The sequence below is a fragment of the Myotis nattereri genome (assembly GCF_964212035.1).
Source record: "Myotis nattereri genome assembly, chromosome: 7".
In the NCBI taxonomy this organism is placed as follows: domain Eukaryota; kingdom Metazoa; phylum Chordata; class Mammalia; order Chiroptera; family Vespertilionidae; genus Myotis; species Myotis nattereri.
In genome coordinates this window covers 21881339-21902060 of record NC_138082.1, presented here as the reverse complement: position 1 = coordinate 21902060, position 20722 = coordinate 21881339, and the positions used below count along the sequence as shown (strand labels likewise).

The 20722-nt window shown below is 56.9% G+C and overlaps 1 protein-coding gene across 8 annotated transcripts; it reads right to left on the bottom strand.

Moving 5' to 3' along the window:
• Positions 1 to 11997: 11997 nt before the first annotated feature.
• Positions 11998 to 17468, bottom strand: CTDSP1 (CTD small phosphatase 1; the record flags this gene model as incomplete). 8 transcript variants are annotated; one of them, XM_081096041.1, is made up of 7 exons in its annotated part: positions 11998 to 13609; positions 14127 to 14312; positions 14425 to 14517; positions 15126 to 15182; positions 15297 to 15398; positions 15792 to 15940; positions 17157 to 17347. In XM_081096041.1, the coding sequence occupies 7 exons, from the start codon at positions 17221 to 17223 to the stop codon at positions 13481 to 13483; spliced, it is 783 nt and encodes a 260-aa protein (XP_080952167.1). In that variant the 3' UTR covers positions 11998 to 13480. The 8 variants fall into 8 exon arrangements, with proteins under 8 accessions (XP_080952167.1, XP_080952166.1, XP_080952165.1 ...); XM_081096040.1 differs by having other exon boundaries at positions 15297 to 15401; positions 17157 to 17269; XM_081096039.1 differs by having other exon boundaries at positions 15297 to 15401; positions 15777 to 15940; positions 17157 to 17223.
• Between the last annotated feature and the right edge of the window lie 3254 nt (positions 17469 to 20722).

The following is a 20722-nucleotide window of genomic DNA, read 5'->3' as shown; positions in this document are numbered from 1 at the left end:
CGGCAAATCTTATGTTGTGTGTTTTACCACAATAAAAAAGTGTATGCAGCAGTTTCCTGTTCCTTCCCAGCTACCCCCAAACACCCCTCAATCACTGTTCTCCTGGCCCACAAGATGTAGACTCCACAAGGGTGGGGTCAGGTTTATTTTTTCAGTTCTGAATCCTCCCTCCCCATGTAGCACAGTGCAGCACTTAGCTGGCTGAGTGGGTGGGTGGATGGATAGATAGACGGGTGGGTGGTTGGCTGAGTGGATGGATGAATGGATGAATAGATGGATGGATGGATGGATGGATGGATGGATGGATGGATGGATGGATGAATGAATGAATGAATGACAGAATGAACTCCCAACTGTGAACCACCCTCCACCTGCTCAGCTGGGAGAAACCTCCCCTTCCCAAGCTCTTTCATGGTATCGTTTATGACACTTTTGGTTTTGACTTGTAACTGTGTTCTCCACTTCAGCTGCTCATCAGAATCACTTGGGGAGCTTTTAAATGATACTGACTCTCCAGTGGGCAAGCCACTTCCCAGGGATCCTGATTTAACTAGGCTGGGGTAGGGCCTGGGCATGGGTGCTTTATTTTCTGCCTTTTGAGAGGCGAGGCATGGGTGCGTTCAAAACTCCCCGGTGATTCTGATACGAACCAGGGCGGAGGACCTGGTCCCCAGCTGTCCTTGTCCCTGGTTTGCTGCCCCTCCCCACCGAGCCTACCACGCAGCCTGGCACAGGGTTACCCTCCATGAGTGCTCCTTGAACTGATCCATAATGAATGAAAGATCAGGGTGCCCCACAGACCCAGCCTCGAAATGACAGCCTGGACTCTATCTAATCTCTGCACCTTGACTCTGAGTCACCTCTTGGGACAATGACCTGGCCTTTTACTGCTCAGAAACTCCTCCTTCTGAGTCCTGAGTGGTGACCCCCCCGCCCTGGCACTCTGGAGTTTGGGGCAAGGTCTCCGGGCCCAGCCTCCCCTCCAGCAGATCAGAGCCACCTGCCAATGGCCAGACAGAGCTTGTGCCTGGGTCCTGCCTGGTGTCCCTGCTGGCCCTGCTCCCCTCCGTGAGTTCAACCCACAGGGACCCAAGGCTGCCAGGACTCCTGGCTCAGTACAACCAATGTGGGTGCAAAGGAAGAGAATGTTTGTTTTATTTCATTCACCACCTTTGTCGACATCCCCTTTTCTCTGAGGCAGATTCTTTGACACTGGCTGTATGAACATGGGCCCTGTTCTTCATCTAGGTTGGGGGTCAATTAGATGATCTCTGAAGTCCCACCAGGGACATGCTCTGATTCTAGGATGAACAGCAAGAGGAATAGAGGGTGGACACGAGGAGGTACTTCTTGCCCATCAGAGAGGAGATTCAGGTAAGCAGGACTTGAAAAAGCTCCTGAGAGAGAAATCAGGATTGGGGACCTCCAGCAGCCTGGACAGATAAAGGGGAGCCTCCTTGTGGCCAAGGGTGGGCAAGTGGTTATAGAGAGGCCGCCCATGCTGCTTCTCACCCTCCCCTCCCCGTCCTTGCTCCTGCCGTCCCCTTTGCTGATAGCCCTCCCTCCCCGCCTTTCTTCACTTGGCTAATACTTAAATGTTCTTCTGGACTCAATTTAGGTCTCGTTTCTCCCAGGAGACTGTCTCAGAACCCTCAGGCTAGTTTAGGGCCCCTCGTCTGGGGCCCCAAGGCATCTGGGCCGATGGCTGTCTTGTCCCCCGACCACATGGTGATGAAACGACCTGTTTGTAAGCCCGAGGTCCTCCAGGCCAAGGACCTAGACATGTTTGTCTGTGCAGCCCCCAGCTCCTAGCACATAGTAGGTGCTCAGCAGATAGCTGGAAGACTGCACTGTGGGATGGAAGGGGACTGACATTCTGGGGCCTTGGAGGGAGTTAGGGTTCTATCCAGCCAGGTCCCATCTTCCCTTTCTTCTCTGCTGCCCTGTTGTCCTCAGAGTTCTGGTCCCAGAGAGCCTGGGACGCTGTCACAGCTCAGTCCTCAGTCATGCAGTCTGAGCTGGACAGAGATGTGACTGTCCCTGAAACAAGGACACCTTCTTGCTTTCCTGGGCCCATAACAACAGTGGGATGGACTCGCCCCAGCCCCCCAGCCTACAGACTGTGCCCGCCCCCCCCCCCGCCCCCGGCCCTGAGGGTGCCTGAGCAGGCTTCCTGGGAAGGGGGTGGTCAGTGTGTCCCAAGACCCTAGTCTGGACTCGTCTCTTGCCTTCGCTCCCATTTCAGCAGACTGGGGCCATAGTGGCTGGTGAGGCCAAGGGGACAATGGGTGCTGGTGGAAGGGAGATGGGCAGTTCGTGGAGCAGGGCCAAGCACCCAGTCCCCTGCCTCTGCTTTGCCCATTCAACCCCTGATGGCTATTGATCACACCCTAGGACCCAAGAGACAAGAGTCCTGAGATCCCAGGAGTGTCAGGGGGATGGTGACACCGAGAAAGAAACCAATTCAGATGAAAAAGAAATGGGTAAAGAGGTGAGAGCGGAGGAGTGAGGTCAGTGAGTCCTGGCTAGCTCAGGACTGTCAGAATTTTAAGTCCCAAAGTCCCGCACCTCTGGGTTCTCCTCAGGTCCGGGCAACGGGGATGGTTGGCACCTGGAGTGAGGCGTGGGCTAGCCGCAGGCAGGGTCCATGGTGGAGCCTGCACAAGTCTTTACTTGGAAGCCAAGGGAGCCACAGGCTCACGGCTCTACCCAGACTCCAGGCCGCCCAGCCTCCCCCTCAGGAGGCCCCACGTTGCCAGAGAGAAGCGAGGGACCCTGTCCTCTCCCACCACCGATGGGCCCGATGGTCCCTGTGACCCGCAGGGTTGCCTTACCTGCTGGAGAAGGCAGCTGCCACCTGCGAGATCTCAGGGAGTTGTGGCGAGCTGGCTGCGGGAGAGCGACCTTTGTCCCCACCCCCCTCCTCTAGGAACTGCCCTCTCCATATAAGGAAAGATAGGGCCCTTGAGAGAGAGAGAATGGCCGAGGGGGTAGGGAGGCAGGTGCCCAGCAGGTCCCTGGGAGCCAGGAGCCTAAGGACAACCAGACCCGAAGTCCCTCACCCCGGGCTCCCGCATTCTGCCAGGGATGGGGTGCATTTCTGCCCAGGGCCCAGGCCCTCACTGCAGTGGATGGCACCTGCCAGGGAACAGGCTCCGCAGTCCTCCCTCCTCCCCAGGGGGAATGGTTCGTGGGGCAAGGGAGCCCCAGAGCCAGAGATGCAGGGCCAGGGGTTCACTGGCAGGGTCCCTCTAGGACAGATGGGACCCTGACACCCTAGAGGTCTCATACTTGGCATGACACTCGCTCAGAGGGGCATATTGTTCTTCTTGCCCCCCCACCCCCACCCTCTTCAGGCTCCACCTGGAGTGTTTATGAGCTGCCATAAACCAGTGCCTTTGGACTCTGCCACCCTCTCTCAGCAGCCAGTCTCCATTCCCTCCTGAGCCCGGGGGCCCAGGATTCAGAATGGGAAAGGAGAGCGACCCTCTCAAGTGCGGAAGTTGGCTTTGCCCACAAATTCATCATCCTGGGCAGCTGCCCTCCAGCCTGCGTCCCTGCAGAAATTCTCCTGTCACCTCTGAACTCCAGTCTCCTGGAGGGTGAGATGCAGTGGGCTGGGCGAGGGCGGCCCTCCTCCTGACAGCTCCCTGAGTTCTGGAGACCGGATGTTCTATGTGTGCACATATGTGCAGGTGTGTGCAAGTGTGAGCGCTCTGATGTGCAGCCTGTTAAGCGTAAACACACTGCAAGTGAGATTTTGTTTTTGAAAATAATACCCTTCCCCTAGCTGGCTTGGCTCAGTGGGTAGAGCATCAGCCTGTGGACAGAAGGGTCCCAGGTTCGATTCCGGTCAAGGGCACATGCCAGGGTTGTGGGCTCAATCCCCAGCAGGAGGCAGCCAATCAATGATTCTCTCTCATCATTTATGTTTTTTTCTCTCTCTCCCTCTCCCTTCCTCTCTGAAATCAATAAAAATATATTAAGAAAGAAAAAGAAAATAATACCTTTTTTATGAATAAAAAGAAGTATATGTTCATTCAATTGTACAAACAGGCAAAAAGGAAAGAAAAACTTATCTGTAATTCCACTATAAAGGTAATCTACAGATAAGTCACTATTAGCATTTCTTTCAACAGCATATGTCTACTACATGTATATGATACCTATCTACGGATCGATTGATCTATCTACATATATATCTTTTTTTTCTGTAAGAGAACATTTGTTGGGTAAATTACAGAGGCAGAAAAAGTAATTCCTAGAAGACATGGGCTTAGCAAACAAGTTCTAGAGGTGAAAGAAGGGCCGTGGAGCTTGGGAATGAGGAAGCCAATGACCATACATACATATATCTTTTTCTGTGACATGATTGTTATTTTGCAACTTCATTTAAATTGTCCCATGGCAGTCAATTAGCATAGTTTCTGTAACCAATAGCTCGTTTTCAGACTTCTAAATTATATCCAATTATTCGATTCTACCAAGAATGCTGTGGTAATATTCTTACTATGAAATCTTTGCCATTAGACTGCATTCATTATTCTTTCTTTAGGATAAACTCCTACAAGTGGGGTTGCTCGGTCAAAGATGTGAGTAGGCCAACTGCCTTCCAGAAAAGTTGCATTAATTGGTAGCCCCGTGTTCAGGACAGGAGGACAGGCGATTGCCTGTTTCTCTATTCTTCCCAGCCCTGGGCTCCAGTTTTTAAGAAAATCTTTGTCTGAATGAGGTATCACCTCACACCTGTCAGAATGGCTACCATCAACAAATGACAAATGCTGGTGAGGATGTGGAGAAAAGGGAACTCTAGAACACTGCTGGTGGGAATGCAGACTGGTGCAGCCATTATGGAAACAATATGGAGTTTCCTCAAAAAAATTAAATATGGATCTGCCATTTGACCCAGTGATCCCACTTCTAGAAATATATCCTAAAAAAACCGAAACACCAATCAGGATGGATCCACTCCTATGCTCACAGAAGCACAATTTACAATAGCTAAGATCTGGAAACAGCCCAAGTGTCCATCAGCAGATGAGTGGGTAAAAAAGCTGTGGCACATTTACATAATGGAATGCTATGCAGCAGTGAAAAAGGATCTCTTACCCTTTGGGAAAACAGCATGGAGAGGCCCGGAGAGTATCATGCTAAGTGAAATAAGTCAGTCAGAGAAAGACAAGTATCACATGAATCTCACTCATATGTGGAATCTAAGTAACAAAATAAACTGATGAACAGAGTGGATCCAGAGACACAGAAGCATGGAACAGAGTGCGGAATCTCGGAGGGAAGGCCGGGGAGGGTGAATGGGTGGAAAGTAATCAACCAGGAACTTTGTATGCATATATGCATGGCCCATGGCCCCAGACAATGGGGTGGTGAGGGCCTGGGGGGGGGGGGGTGGGAGAGCTGGAGGAGATCAATGGGAGGAAAAAGAGGACATATGTAATACTGTCAACAATAAAGAATTATTATTACAAATAAAGTTTGGTTACTCAAAAAAAAAAAAAAGAAAAGAAAAAGAAAATGTCTGTCTGAATGTCAAAAAGAAAATCAGGCCGTGACCGGTTTGGCTCAGTGGATGGAGCGTCAGCCTGCGGACTGAAGGGTCCCAGGTTCGATTCCTGTCAAGGGCATGTACCTTGGTTGCGGGCACATCCCCAGTGGGGGGTGTGCAAGGGGCAGCTGATCGATGTTTCTCTCTCATCGATGTTTCTAACTCTCTATTCCTCTCCCTTCCTCTCTGTGAAAAATCAATAAAATATATTTTTAAAAAAAGGAAAAAAAAGAAAATCAGCATTGTGTTGATTTATATATATTTTTTATTACCAGTGGGATAGACCATTTTTAAATATATGTATTGCCTATGTCTTCTTTCGTGAATTTTAAAGTAATTTGTTGATTGCTTATATAGTTAATGCATTGAGATTGGTAGCCTGCCTGTCATTTATGGGTTCTCTACTCCACTTTGGTGCTTTTAATTTAGCCTCAGGATTTTGGAGGAGAACCTATGTTTTTAAAAATTATTTCCAATTTCTTTATTATGAAAATGTCAAAAACAGAAAAATATAAATGATAGTAAAATAGTATAACAATAAACACTGAAGGGCTCAAAAATTCTCATTTGCTGTGTGTGTGTGTGTGTGTGTGTGTGTGTGTAAGTACATTGCAGATATCATGCTATTCAGCCCCAAATATTTAGTTTATCACTCATCTCCTAAGAATAAGGACATTCTCCTTCATAACTGTAATACAAGGCCCTGGCCAGTAGCTCAGTTGGTTAGAGCATGGTCCTGATACGCCAACGTTGTGGGTTAGATCCCTGGTCAAGGGCATGTATCTGGGTTGCAGGTTCGAACCCTGTTTGGCATGTGCGGGAGGCATTCAATCTATATGTCTCTCTCACATTGATGTTTCTCTCTCTCTCTTTTCCTCTTCCTCCCTCCCTCCTTCATTGCACTCTCTTTGAAAAAATATCCTCGGATAAGGATTAAAAAAAGAAAAGAAGCAACCAATGAATTCATTAATAAGCAGAACAACAAATCAATGTTTCTCTCACTCTCTTCCTCTTTCTCTCTAAAAACAGTCAATAGCCCTGGCTGGTTTGGCTCAGTGGCTAGAGTGCCGGCCTTGGGACTGAAGGGTCCCAGGTTCGATTCCTAGTAAAGGGCACATGCCCAGATTGTGGGCTCAATCCCCAGTGGGGGGCATGCAGGAGGCAGCTGATTAATGATTCTCTCTCATCATTGATATTTCTAGCTCTCTCTCCCTCTCCCTTCCTTTCTGAAATCAATAAAAGTATATTTTTAAAAAATAATAAAAATATGGCCCTGACCAGTTTGGCTCAGTGGATAGAGCGTCGGCCTGCGACTGAAGGGTCCCGGGTTCGATTCCGGTCAAGGCCATGTACCGTGGTTAGGGGCACATACCCAGTAGGAGGTGTGCAGGAGGCCGCTGATCGATGTTTCTAACTCTCTATCCCTCTCCCTTCCTCTCTGTAAAAAATCAATTAAAAAATATATTTTAAAAAATAATAAAAATAAAAACAATCAATAAATAAAATAGCTGGAATACAATTTTCACATGAGAATGGTATCACAAATTATTTATAATATCATCTTCTATCCAGTTCATGGTCAAATTTCTCCAATTGTCCTCACAGGACTTTAACAGCTATTTTTATTGATTCATGATCAAATTAAGATCCTGCATGTCCTTTTATTGTTATGTATCTTCAGTATTGTTTTTTTTAATCCTTTATCTTCAGCATTATTTTTAATCCTCACCCAAGGATTTTTAAAAAAATATATTTATTTTTTAAATATATATTTTACTGATTTTTTACAGAGAGGAAGGGAGGGGAACAGAGAGTTAGAAACATTGATGAGAGAGAAACATCGACCAGCTGCCTCCTGCACACCCCCCACTGGGCATGAGCCCACAATCAAGATACATGCCCTTGACGGGAATTGAACCTGGAACCCTTGAGTCCGCAGGCCGACGCTCTATCCACTGTGCCAAACCGGTTAGGGCAGGATTTTTTTTTCCCATTGAATTTTTTAGAGAGAGGAGGAGAGAAAGAGAAACATTGAGATGTGAGATGAGATACACTGATGGTTACCTCCCACAGGTGCCCCACAGGGGCCAGGACGAACCTGCAACCGAGAAGGTCCTCAGCCCATGCTCTAAAGCAGTGGTTCTCAACCTTGGCTGCACATTAGAATCACCTGGGAATCTTTTTAAAATCCTGATTTCTGGGCCTCATCCTCCGGAAATTCTGTTTCTTTGTTATGGGGTGGGGCCACAACATTAGTAACAAAGAAACAGAATTTCCGGAGGATGAGGCCCAGAAATCAGGATTTTAAAAAGATTCCCAGGTGATTCTAACGTGCAGCCAAGGTTGAGAACCACTGCTCTGAACTTTGAGCCAAACCGGCCAGGGCTCTTCAGTGATTTTAAATCTAGAACAGTCTCCCAGCCTTTTTTTCTATGACATTGACTTACCTGAGTCAAGGACAGCTGTCTTGCAGAATGTTCACACTGTGGACTTGTCTAAATCTTTGTGTCTTATTTAATTTGTTCCTCTTCCTCCTATTTTCCCCACAAACTGAAAGTACCTCTAAAGGTTTGTTCTGGTTAAACAGGTTTTTTTAAGAATACTTGATGAAGGCCAGCGCTTCTCAAACTGTAGTATCAAAGAATCACCTGGGAACCTTTTTAAAATGCAGAATCTGATTCAGTAGGTCTGGGTGGGGCCTGAGATCCTGCTTGTCGAACACGCTCCCGGGCGAAGCTGCTGTGCCTGCTGGTTCCTGAACCGCACGTTGAGTAGCACGGGCAAAGGTGATGGATGCTGTGTACTTCACATTGCATTGACTCCGCGATAGATGAAGTCAAGTTGACGCAGCATGAGTAATGCGAAGTTTGCTCCCTTGCTTCCTGCCAGCATTCCACTGTAAAGGCACTTTCCCCCATTTACAATCATAAGTCATCTTGGGGTGATAATTTGGCACTGACAGTACAAAAGTGTTATTTTAATCCTCACCTGAGGACATGTTTTTATTGATTTTAGAGAGGAAGTGAGAGGGAGAGGGAGAGGGAGGGGGAGAAGGAGGGGCAGGGGGAGGGGAAGAAGGAGGGCGAGGGGAGGGGGAGGGGGAGGGGGAAAGAGAAGAAAGAGAAACACTGATGTGAAAGTGAAACATGGGTCGATTGCCTTCTGCATGCACCTTGACCTGGGATCAAACCCAATGCCGCTTGACAACCTTCCAACCAACTTAGCCATGCTGGCCAGGGCAGTACGGAAGTTTAAAATTCTTTATTTACCACCTTATTCTTCTTGTTTTGTAATTACTTTGTAACCCTGTTTTCCCCACAGTATCTGTTTAGCTCGCTGCTGTACCCTAGTGCCTGGAATTTGAAGGAAAGACATGCAATTTGAGTTCTGTTTTGATGTTATGTTTAGAAGATTGACTGTTGTTTTTGTTTTAAACTAATTTTTACCTTTAAAAAAATTAAAAAATGTACCTGGTACATTTACTAAACACAAACAGGTGTTCGTAAAAATGTGTCCCTCCCATCTTAGACGAGTCCCACCCAGTCCTCCAGAACTACTTCCCAGGATTAGCCATAATTCCCACTTCTTGTTACCCTACTGGAGTAAACAAAAATATATATGTTTATTTGTCTACCTTTACATTGCTCTTTAGCGGGAATACACCAACACTATTGTTATAAATCTTACTTTGTTTCATTTACTGGTCTATCTTGGAGGCCATTCTCTATCTGCTTGGATAGTTCCACCTCACTGTTTCCCCCATGCATGGTATTCTCTGGTATAGACAGAGCAAGATTTACTTACAGTCCTCACTGGTGGACACTTAGGTTATTTCAAGCGTTTTGCTATTATAAACAAGGATGCAATTAATATTGGATACGTACAAAGTTATGTGTATATGCATTCTTTCTACAGCATAAATTCCTAACAGTGGAATTGCTGGATCAAAGGATGTCTGCTAAAAAAATAAAAATAAAATATGGATAGGTTTTCTTTTTTAATTGATTTTAGAGAGAAAGAGGAAGGAAGAAACATCAATTTGTTGTTCCAGTTATTTGTGCATTCATTGGTTGATTCTTGTATGTGCTCTCACTGGGGATCAAACCTACAACCGTGGTGTATCTGGACAATGCTCTAACCACCTGAGCTACCCAGCCAGGGCTAAAAATTACTTTTGAAAAATAGTATTGTCAAATCACTCTCCAAAGAGGTTGTACCAGTTTACACTCCTGCCAACAGGGGCGTATCAGGTGCCTGTTTCCTCTGCATGTGTATGTATGTGCGTGTGTATGTGTGTGACAGGCAAATAGTGAATGTCTGTTCCATACCGGGCTGTCATTTTCACTGCAGCTGACATCTCCAAAACCTCTACCCCAGTTCCTAGGGCCAACCAGCCACAGCTTCCTGTCAAGTTTATCTCCTAGCTCACATCCATCCTTCCTTCTTCTTTGCACTCTGCCTCTGTGCCCCCATTCGTCTTCATTCTCCATTCTCCGCCCTCCACGGCTGTGGCCTCCCAGGAAGGTCCTCCGTCCCATACCCCTGACTTATCTTCCAACGTGAAGCTGCCAGGATGGAGCACACCTCTTTCCCGGTTAGTGTCCCCGTGTCCCTCAAAGACACCCACCGCCTGCAAGAGAGAAGGCCACTGCCTTGGCGGGCCTATAGATCTGCATTATCTGGCCCCTCCTGCCTTCTGCAGCGTCATTTCCCATCTCCCCTGGCTGTGTACAATTCCAAAATTGTTGTCATTTCTCACACTCCCTGCCGGGGCGGCTCCTGGCTCTTGGGCTTCCTTTCTGGGGCCTCTCCTTGCTGAGGCCACCATCACCTGACTCACGCCTCCTTTCCAAACTCCTCTTAGCCTCACGTCCTCAGGATGCATTTTCCAAACCCTGCATCGCCACCCAGGCGGGGTGGTGTCCCCTGTGCTCCCATCCCGGCCTTCCATGTTCTTCCTCAACTCCATCTACAGCATTGAAGGTCTTAGATCACCTGTTCAGGCGTCCTTCTCCACACTAGAGTGTGGGTTCCTTGAGAGCAGAGGCAGGCCCTAGTCATGGTGTGTCCCCAGTCCTGGCACTGTGCCTGGCACACGGGAAGTGCAGGTATATGTGGTTACCTTGAACTCTGTGGGTGCAGGGTGGGTGGTAAAGCTGACTGCGGTCTCAAAGTTGGGAGCCCTGGTGACTCCCTGGCCTCTGTGGGCTTGTGGGATGCAAATCTGGGGGACTAGTGTTTGCATGGAGAGCAGGAAACCCAGTGGCACCCCAAGGAGGACAAGGGCAGAAGCAGGCCACCTGGGCCGTAACTGGGCCAAAGGCTCCGAAGCTCCAGCTCACACGGGAGCTCATCGAACTGCGGGAACTGCGGGAACCGCAGGTGCTCCTCCCAGGCCGGTGCTTCCCAGCACTTTCCTACCAGGAGCGGGGGGAGGGGGGGGGGGCGAGGGAAGGAAAGGGGCAGCATCGTACACGTGGCAGGTCACCCTCAGAGACCTGGGGGGCAGATCAGCATCTGGGACACCAGGAGGGAGGCTTGAGGCTGGATTCACAGGGGATGAGAGGTTGGGGGTGGGGGGCAGGGCCCAACCTTTGGAAGGGGCAGATCTCCCTTCTCCGCTGTGTGTGTGGGGTGGGGAGAGAAGGGGGAGGCGGGCAACCCCCGGGAGAGGGGTGAAGGAGAAATGTTCATCTTTCCAGGCCCCCAGGGTTGGGGTGGGGGCAGATCGCCGAGGGCCCGGCGCGGCGAGGCCGGAGAGGCCTCTAGTGGCCACCGTGGGAAGCAGGAGAGGGCGGGGCGGGAGGGCACTTCCTGCCAGGGCCCGGGGCTGCCCAGTTTTGCAAAGGAAGTGCTGCCAGGGCTGGAGGGGCGGGGGCAGGAAGTGGGCCGGAGGCTCGTGCAAGGGCGCGGCCAGCGGGAGGGCCGGTGGGGGAAGGGGCGCCCGTCTCCCCGAGTCCCCACGCCTCGGCCTGCCAGCCCTTCCCGCGAAGCAGCGGGAGGCCCAGGGCAGCCTCGCTCAAAGGTCTTCGGTTTGGAGCTGATCTTGGCTCCCACAACCCCGCCCCGCTCCCCACCTACCCCCTCTGGGGCCTCACGAACTCCTCCCCTTCGCTCCGGGCAGAGACCCCACCCCTTCCGTCTCCAAATACCTTCCAGGGGCCTCGCCTAGGGACGCATTTCTGCGTGGCCTCTGAGCTAATCTTACGGAGATCTCCAGGGGCGGCTTGGAAGCGGCTCTGCAGGGAGCCGATCTCCATTTTGCAGACCAGATAACTGAGGCCGAGAGAAGCAGGGAAATTAGACAGTACTCGGTCATTCCTGCACGTTCGCACTGGGAGCCCGGGAGGGTAGGGCAGCCTCCAGGACCGCCCTCCTCCCTCCGCAGGGTCAGCTGAAGCCCCCACTTCACCGCCCAATAACCACAGAGGCAGGTTGGGGGTCTGGCTTTCTCTTTAGTTCGCGTCACACTGAGGGGCTCTCTATCACAGAGAAGGCACTTAAATGGGAGGGTCATCAGATTCGGACCAGCCATGCCCTCCCTCCCGCCCCCAGCTGGGGGTTGGCGGGGAAACAAGGACATCTCCATTTGACATCCCCCTTGGCACTGGTATGTGGGTCCCCCCGTAACTGCTAGGCCCTGGGAAGAGCCCAAGGCCTTGACCTCCAGACTCAGCATTTGGGGGAGGGATTCCAGGTAGAGGAGGCAGAGCTGGAAGGCAGATGTCCTGGGAGCAGCCCTCAGCCCGCTGGGGATGAGGCAGGGGGCTACAGAGAGTGGGCTGGCATGGAGGGGTGTAGCTTGGCAGGAGTACCCCCCAAACCCCACAAGTGTCCCACCTCCTACAGATCCCCTAAAGGCACGGGTGAAGTATGGGGTGGGTGGTGGAGAGAGATCCCCCTCCCCTCACACACACACTCAGCTGGTTGGCCTAGCACAGGCTGGGCACAGAGAAGGTGCTCAATAAATGTTTTAAATGAAGCAAAGAGGGTGTGGGTGACAGAGGACAGGGCCTGGGGCCTCTTGGCCCAGCTTGTTTCGTTCAGAAAATAGCAGTTTAAAAATGTAAAAATCCTTTTCCTCCCTCCCCCCAATTTATGGGCCCGGGAAAGGGGTGAGGAAGGGCTGTCTCTACTCCAACCCTTGCCCCTCTCCTTCCCCTAAAAATCTATATACACATATACATATTTATATGGCACCATAAAGGGGTCCTGCCTATGCCCCCACACTTGGAGCTGGGGAGCTGAGCTGCAGAGCCTTGGGTGGTATGGGGAGCAGCCCTCAGCTGAGGAGTCCAGAGAAGCAGGACTGGGTCCTGAAGGACAAACCCCTGCTGCTCTCACAAGTGGCAACAGATCTTCTCCCCTCCTGTGCCCCCCGAGACAGAGGTGGCGGGGTCTGCAGCAGCCCCCACGGAGGAGGCGTGAGGACTAGCTTCTCTCCGACCGACAGTCTGGAGACTTCCAGGCAAGAGCTGACCTGACCTGGCCCTGGGAAAGCCAGGCGGGGAAGAGGGCTCTATGCAAGGCACTTGGTGTCCACGTTCCCAGGTGGGGCCCAAGGCAGGGGGCAGCAGGAACCCTGCCCCTCCCCCAAGCAGAACCGAAAGGGCCGAGAGGCCCAACTTGGCAGCAGAGAAACATGGCAGCATAGAAAGAGAAAGGGGAGCAGCATGCAGGGCGCCATAGGTCCCCCAAGAAGAGCGAGGAGGTTCTAAGGCACTGACACAGGGACCCAGGGTCTCACTGCCCTCTGTGCAGCCTGCTGCCCCCCTTCGCAGCCTGGCCAGGCTGGTGGGGGAGACGCCCACTTCCCCATGGCACTGAGGTGGCCCAGGCTGCTGGGCTTTCCTAAGGAAGAGTCCATGTGTGAAAGGTGTAGGTGTGGTCAGGGGCAGGTCCTGGCCCCAGGGCGCCTCACTAGCTGCCAGGCCGTGGCTGCCTGAGCACTGAGTACACGTCATCCACTCGGCTGAGCTGCTCGAAGAAGGGCAGAAGGTCATGGAGCTCTGTGTCACTCATGTTGTCAAACCACGAGGCCACCGGTACCTGGGCAGATGGGTGTAGGGTCACCACCCTGGACGCAGAATATGCAGGCCACCCCTGAGCACCCATGGCTGGGTGGGCTATCTCCTTGAAACCCCGTACCCACAGTGTTCAAATATTTTGACAGCAGCACCCAGTAAATCACATTTACATACATAACAAAGCAACAATTTTACGAAATGAAACTTAATCTAACTGTGTGCAAAGCACTCTGATATTTCCTATTTTATTTCATTTTTTCAAAACCCCAACTAGGAACTGTTAAATTATTTTTGTGACCCACTAACTGGTCACAACTGGCCGCTTAAAAAATTGCACCTGCTCCAATGCCCAGCAAGCAGAATGATCTGAACGATCCATAAGTACGGGGCGAGTGGGCACAGGTCTCTGAGAGGGAGGAATGGGAAGGCACCAGGCCTGGGAAACCACCCAGCTTGGGAGCAGAGGTGAGGGGAAGCCCAGATGGACGGACCCTTTTCTTGGGTCCCAGCCCCCTATCCAGGTCCTGCATGGCACTCACGGCATTGTCCGGATGGAAGACGTAGGAGGCAGGCGAGTTGTCCAAGATAAGCACCCGCCGCAAGTCTCGGCCCAGCCTGCTCAGGTCCTTGACGTAGTTCCCCCGGTGGAAGACACACGACTCACGAAACAGCCGTGCTCGGAAGGCCCCCCACTTGTCCAGCAGGTCAGCTACTGGGTCTGCATACTGTGGATGGGAGGTGAGTCATCTGGGGCCAAGGGTGATCCAGGGGCCGCTGCCCAGAGGCCACATGCTAGTGAGGAGGGGGGAGGGGTTGTGCCAGGAGCGCTTCACTCACCTTGGCCAGACTGGCAGTGAACAGCACGCACTCGAAGAGCTCGCCCATTCGCTGCAGGAACTCGTCCACATAGGGCCGCTTCAGCACGTAAACCTGGGGGGCAGGCCAGTGAGGGGACTGCTGGGCCTCAGGCTGGGAGTGGGGGGGTGGCACGGGGCTGGGAGGGAGCCAGTGAAGGAGGCAGAGGAGCACAGGGGGCAAGCTGGTCCCAGGTCCTATGGGGGTCCCACTTGACCAGCCACCCCAACTGCTGCTAGGGAAACCACCCCCTCTCAGAAGGGGATCAAAATGAACCTGTGAGTTCCAGGCTTCTGGCCCTGCCTCAAGGGGCGTCACTAATTCCAGGCCCTTCCCGCTCCACGGCCTCAGCCAAATGGAGGGGCCTGGGGCAGCCCCCTCACCCCCAGGCTGCAGGGCACCGACCCCCGAGCCAAGTAATGGAGAACAGGCTGGACAGCACACAACCTATCCTGAATTACTTGAACTGGGTCCCGGGCAAGATGGGGTAAGGGGGCGCCAAGAAGAACCCCATTCCTCGCAGGCCTCAGAGTCAAGTCCCTGAGGATCTGTGTGACCCTGGATAAGTCTCACACCCTCTCTGGGCCTCTGACATTCCACATCTCCCAAAGGCTTATACGAAGCTCTCAGGATTGGTGGGAAAAGCCAAGCCCACCGCCTCCCCCCAGGAGCCGGCCCCTCACCTGGTGGACAACCCCATCGATCTCCACGGGGATGATGAAGTCAGCATTGTTCACTGGCTGTGGGGGAAAAGAGCGGCTGGAGCTGCGGCCAGGCCTGCCCAGACCAGACCGCCCTCCCAGGCCAGGGCAGGCCCCTCTGAACCAGGGCTGGGGGCTGCTGGGCAGGCCCACCTTAAAGGAGCTGTGCACCAGGGTCTCGTCCAGGTCGATGACCACGCAGATCTTGTCTGAGTCCTGGGCCTTGGCCTCGGGGAGCAGATACTGGACCGGGGTCTGCTGTGGGGACGAGCGGGGCTGGCTGGGGGCACCTCTCTCACCCCCGTCATTTCTTCATACAAGTCTTCCCTCCTGCAGCCCTCTAGCTGGCAAGTCACAGGGACAGGGGAGAGGCCACCCTCTTCCCAGATTTGCCCCTGCCAACTCTGGAGCCAGGGTAGGCCACCTGGCTCTCTGGGCCTCACTTCCCCACCTGGGAAATCCAGGCAGAGAACAGCGTCCACTACGACGGGGACATTTAAATTCCCTTGGAGGAGCTCTCGGAGCTGTCAGGTGACAAGCTGGGTAGACCTTCCAGGGCCTGCAGGCTGGTCAAGAAAAACCCTTTCCCGTAACCCCCGTCGAGGGCAAACCCAGGTGCCCTGCAGCCCTCACCTGGCCACCACGCACCTTGGGAACAGCTCCGTTTTCCTCCACAAGCAGGGGTGCCCCACTGTGGCTGGGCAGGGCCTCCCCATCATCCCGGCAGACGCAGCAGAAAAGTGAGTGGAAGATGCCCCGGCTTCGGGGCTTCTGAGAAGCGGATGACTTCTGGTCACCTGGAACAGGGAGGCCCAAGGTGGGGGCATGCCTGTGTGCCCCGGCGCCAGCCCTGGGCTCTGAGGGTCTGGCCATACCCCCTTCACTGAGGGAGACGCATTAGCATGGCTCCAGGCCACCCCTCTGCTCCCACACGTCATTCCAGTGTGGGGTACACGGTGCCCCCATCAGGGAGTGGGCTGGCTGGAGGGGGCACCAAGGGTCCTAGCTCTTCCTCCCAGCCAGCCTCCACCTGCTGAGGTATCGGCCCCACTGGGGGCGCCTCCTGACCCCACCTTTACCTGAGCAGCCCCTGCTCAGTGGGGCCCAGGAGGGCCGGGGCCTGGGGTCCACTCCCGCCTCCTTCCATACTCGGCCCCTGTGAGTCCAAAGTCCTCAGACCCGAGGCTGGACGGGGAGGCAGGGGGTGGACCCGGGCCACCGCGACCCCGCTCCGCCCCTCCCCGCCCCTCCCCTCCCCTCGTTCCCACCTCGAGCCGCGCACCCACCGGCTGATTGACAGCCCGTCTCCCCCGGCCCCGGCCCGGCGAGGAGGAGGCGCAGGCCAGGCGGGCAGAGCGGGAAGGACTCCCAGCCGCTGCAGCCCGTCCCCGGACGGGGCGGGGCGGGCCTCCAGCCCAGACACCCGCCTCCCCCGACCCCGCCAAGGCGGTCGGCCGGCTCCCTGGTCGGAACTTGTGTGCACAGGCCCGGGGCCCACGGGCTGCAGCCGGGCCGCCGCGGGCGCGCGCCTCTCCGGAGTGGCGGCTGCTCTCGGTGCCCGAGGGCCTGGGCGCCGCCACGCAAGACCCAAAGTTTGTGGGAATCGCGGCTGAGTGTTGGCGGGAGCCTCGCACCCTCCCGGCCCGCTGTCACCTCGCGCCCCTCCCGCCCCGGACCCGGGGGTGGTGGGCGGGGTCTCCGGCGGCCGCGGGCGCCCTCCACACCGACCTCCCGGCCCCGCCGGCGCTCAGGGGGGGGAGCGGGGGGGGCTCCCCGGGCGCTGCGCACCGCCGGCCGGAGACCCTGGCGGAGCCCCGGGTCCACCCCCGCCGCGGCTTCCCGGCCGAGCACACGGAGCGCCCAGGGCGCCGACCCCGCCCCGCTTCCCGGGCCCCAACTCTCCCCGCTCCTCCCGCTGCCAGGCGGGCTCCCGGGGCGGCGGCGGCCCAGGGAGGGTCCTGGCCCCCGCCCCCCGCGGCGCCTCCAGGTGGCCCCTCCGCGCCGCCCCAGTACCTTTGCCCCGCAGCGGGCCCCGCGCCTCCTCCTTGCTGATCTGAGTAATGACGGCCGAGCTGTCCATGGGGCCCGGCGCGCTGCGCTCCGGCCGGACTCTGGCCCCGACGCCGGCGCCCGGCCTCCCCCCCGGCTCGGGCCGGAATCGGGGCGCGGGGGGGAGGGGAGGGTGGGAGGGAGGGATCCCCGCGAGCTTCGGAGGGGAGGGGAGCCAGGTTCTTAGGGGGAGGGGGAGGGAGGGGGCGCGGAGGAAACTTTGTTACAACATGGAGTTTCCTCCCCGCGAGGCGGATGCAAACATGGAACCCGGGCGCCGTTTCAAGGCTCCCCCTTAAAAGGGCAACGGCTTCGGCGTGACCTGGCCGCGGCCGCGGCTTTCACCACTCCTGGGCCGGCGCGCTCCGCGGGTGGGGAGGCGGGTCCGGCCCGGTTCCGGCCGCGCTCCAGGGGGCGTCGCCTCCCTTCCTGGCGCCCGCCCGCCCGCGGGGAGCCTCTGCGGCTGCGTGGCAGGACCGACAGCTCCCGGCTGCGCCGCTCGGGCCGGGCCCGCCCCGCCGGCGCGGTGCCTTCACCCCTGCGCATTCCAAGGCCCAGGGGCCCGCCGCTCCTTTCTCTCCTCTGGAAAATGGGGATAAACTCTCTGGTTTTATCTTTGATTGTTGCAGGGACCACTTCGCGGAAGTCGTGAGCGAACGGTGGCCCTTGGCTCCCTCCCAGGGACTAAGATTCACACGGTTACGCCCCTGACCGGACTGTGCCCATCTGCACCCATCGCAGCCGCGGGGCCCGGGAGTGTAGGGCGGGAAAATCCAACTTTTTGCCCTGGGACCCCCCGGCCCCCCTCTTCCAGCTGCCCCGCCCGGCGCCCAGCAGAGCGGCCATCACCCGGCGTCCCCGCCAGGAGGCGCCCTCTCCGCGCCGTTCCCTCGGCCGGGGACGCGCTCCCACCCCTCCGCGCGGCCTTCCCAGCCCTCCCCACCCGACGCGGCCCTCCGAGGCCGGGGCGGGGTGTCTGTGGCGCCCGCCCCGGGGACGCGCAGCCTGCGGCCCGGCCCTCGGCGGGGCTGACATGTCTTAGGCTTTAAACGGCGCTCCCGCCCGGTCGGTGCAGGCACACCTGGCCGCGTCCGCGCGGGTTCTTCACGAAGCAAACTCCCGTGTTACTGGCCCTGAGTGTGGGTTTCTGTTTCCTGTTTATTATTCTCTCCTTTCGTCGTTATTATGTGTTCGTCATTTAAAAAATAATAACGCCAAGCCTGGACAAATAGGCCTCGGCGGCGGGGCGGGGCGAGCACGTCCGGTCCCGTCCAACCGCCGGTGCGAGGGCGGCCCCGGTCCCCCGGCCCCACGGAGCGGAGCCTGCGGAGGGCGGGCCCCGCTGAAGACGCGAAGCCGGACCCACCCTCCGGCCCCGCCGCCCCCCGCCGCCCTCGTGGCGTTGAGCGCCCCCCGCCGTCGGGCAGCGAGCGCTGGTCTGGCTGCGCCCCCTCCTCTGCCCTGGACGACCGGCCTGCGCGTTCCTGCGGGTCCCCCCACCCCGTTTGCACACGAGGTCCCTGGGCTCTGAGCACGAGGCGCCGGGCCCAGCTCCGCTGCGGGCAGAGGCGGATCCGGCCGCCGGGCCAAGGCCTCCGCTTCACCCGGAGGCCCGGCCGCCGACCCGACGCGAAATGTGCGGCCGTGGCTGCGCCCTGACCTGGGCAGGCGGCTCTCCTTCCTCTTCCCCTTCCTCCTGCCCCGGGAGGACGGACCGGCCTGCGGTCCCCGGAGGCCAGAGGAGCTGACGCAGGGCTGGTGCCCTGGCAGGTCCGCGGTGCGCCCGCCTCCCCGACCCCCCTCCCCAGTGCCCCCGCTGAGCCTCCGTCGGGCGGCCTCTGCCCCTGGGGACCTGCCCTGCTCCCAGCACGAGGGCTGCCGCGAAGGGTCTGGGCAGCTGTGGGCGCCGAGGAGCTGGGGGGGGGGGCGGTCTGTAGGGTGGGGGGTGGTCTGGGGGGGTGTCTTGGAGTTTGTTCACTGTGCGGGGGGCACACCCAGTGTCTCTCTCTACCCCAGCGCGGGGTCGCCTTAGCAGTTTATTTTTCAAACCAGGAGGAACCAAGTCCTGGGGGCTGTGACTTCTCCATCCAGCACGCAGGAACCCCATCTCCAAACGGGGGGCCGTGCAGGAAAGGCGGGTTCCAGGCAGCTCCGGGGAAAGTCCAGTTTAGCCCCGGAGCTGGGAGGACGCCCTCTCATCGCTCACCTCTCGCCCGCGGTGACCCCTCGCTGGCCTTTGGTCCCCTCCCCCCCGCATTCCTCGCCCCCGGGTCCCTAGTCCCGGCCTCACTGCCCAGCCGCTGCGGCCCCTCCCTGCGCCCCGGGAGCGGAGAGCCCTCCGCTTGTCCGCGCTTTCGCCCCCATGCCCGGCGCCCGTGGTGATTCAGCTTCCGAGTCTGTCCAAGGCCTTCTCGGGTCCTGACCCCGCTCTTTCCAGCTCCGCTCGCACGTGGATCGTTCCCACCCACTGAGTAGCGATTTGTTACTAACTCGGCCGCCTCCACCCGCGGGCGCTCCTGGCGGGATCCCCGGTCATTCGAACCCGCCTCCCTCCGCGCCCGGCGCGGGGCCAGAGCCCCTCTGACGCTCAGGGAACTGACCGGGGCGTCTGCGGGGGCACGGACGGCGGCGCCCCGGGGAGCTGGGGAAGGGCTGGGAGAGGCCTTTCTCCGCCGCCCCCCCCCCCCTCTAGCTCGCGCGGCCCCCGGTTCTCCAGGGCCAGGCCCGGGAAGGGACTTGGCGGCTTTCTCGCTCAGGTCACCTCTTCCACGGTCGCTCTGGCAGAGCCCGACCCGTCCCATTCCGTGCCTCCTGGAGGGCCCCACTGGCATCGTTGCCCTTTTAAGAAAGAGGAAATTCTCATCAACAAGCGCCCTATCCTGAGCGCAGAGCTGGCCCCGCCGAATCCCCGGGAAACTAGGGGCACAGCGCCCGCTTCAAGTTCAACACCCGGGGAAGCCTGGCGACCCCTTCTCCGCGCTGCCGCCTCCGCTCGGAGCCAGGGTCCGAGGAACAGGAAGAGGCCGGAGGAGGGGCTTGGGGGAGCCTAGAAACCGCCCAGGGAGCGTCTGTAAAGTGCCGTCCCGGCCAGGGGCGAAGGCGTGCCGGGCGGCTCCCAGCGGCGGCGGGGCTTCCCCGCCCACACAGCTCCCCGTGACCCCCTCCTGTCTGGGCGGATTCCGAGGCCTCAGGGCGGGAGGCCCAAGTGCCCGCCTTTTCTTCCGCAGCCGGGAAGGGCGAGGCTGCGGCTGGGCGTGCGGGCGCGCGGGACCGTCCCTGCCCCCAGGGGGAGCTGGGAGTCCGCGCCCTGGGAGTGTGAGGGCCGGCGTGGGAGTCGCGCCGCCGGTTTCCTGGGGAGGCGGCCGATGAATCGGGCCTCGGAGGCAGAGACTCGGGTTCCTATGACCCGGCGCCTGGAGGGGCGAGAACCGCGCCTCGGTTTTACTGCCCGGAAAATGGGATTGCTGGTGGATCAGAAAGGCGGAGGCCACTCCAGCGAGAGGAACTAGACTGCGAGAGGAGGAGGCATT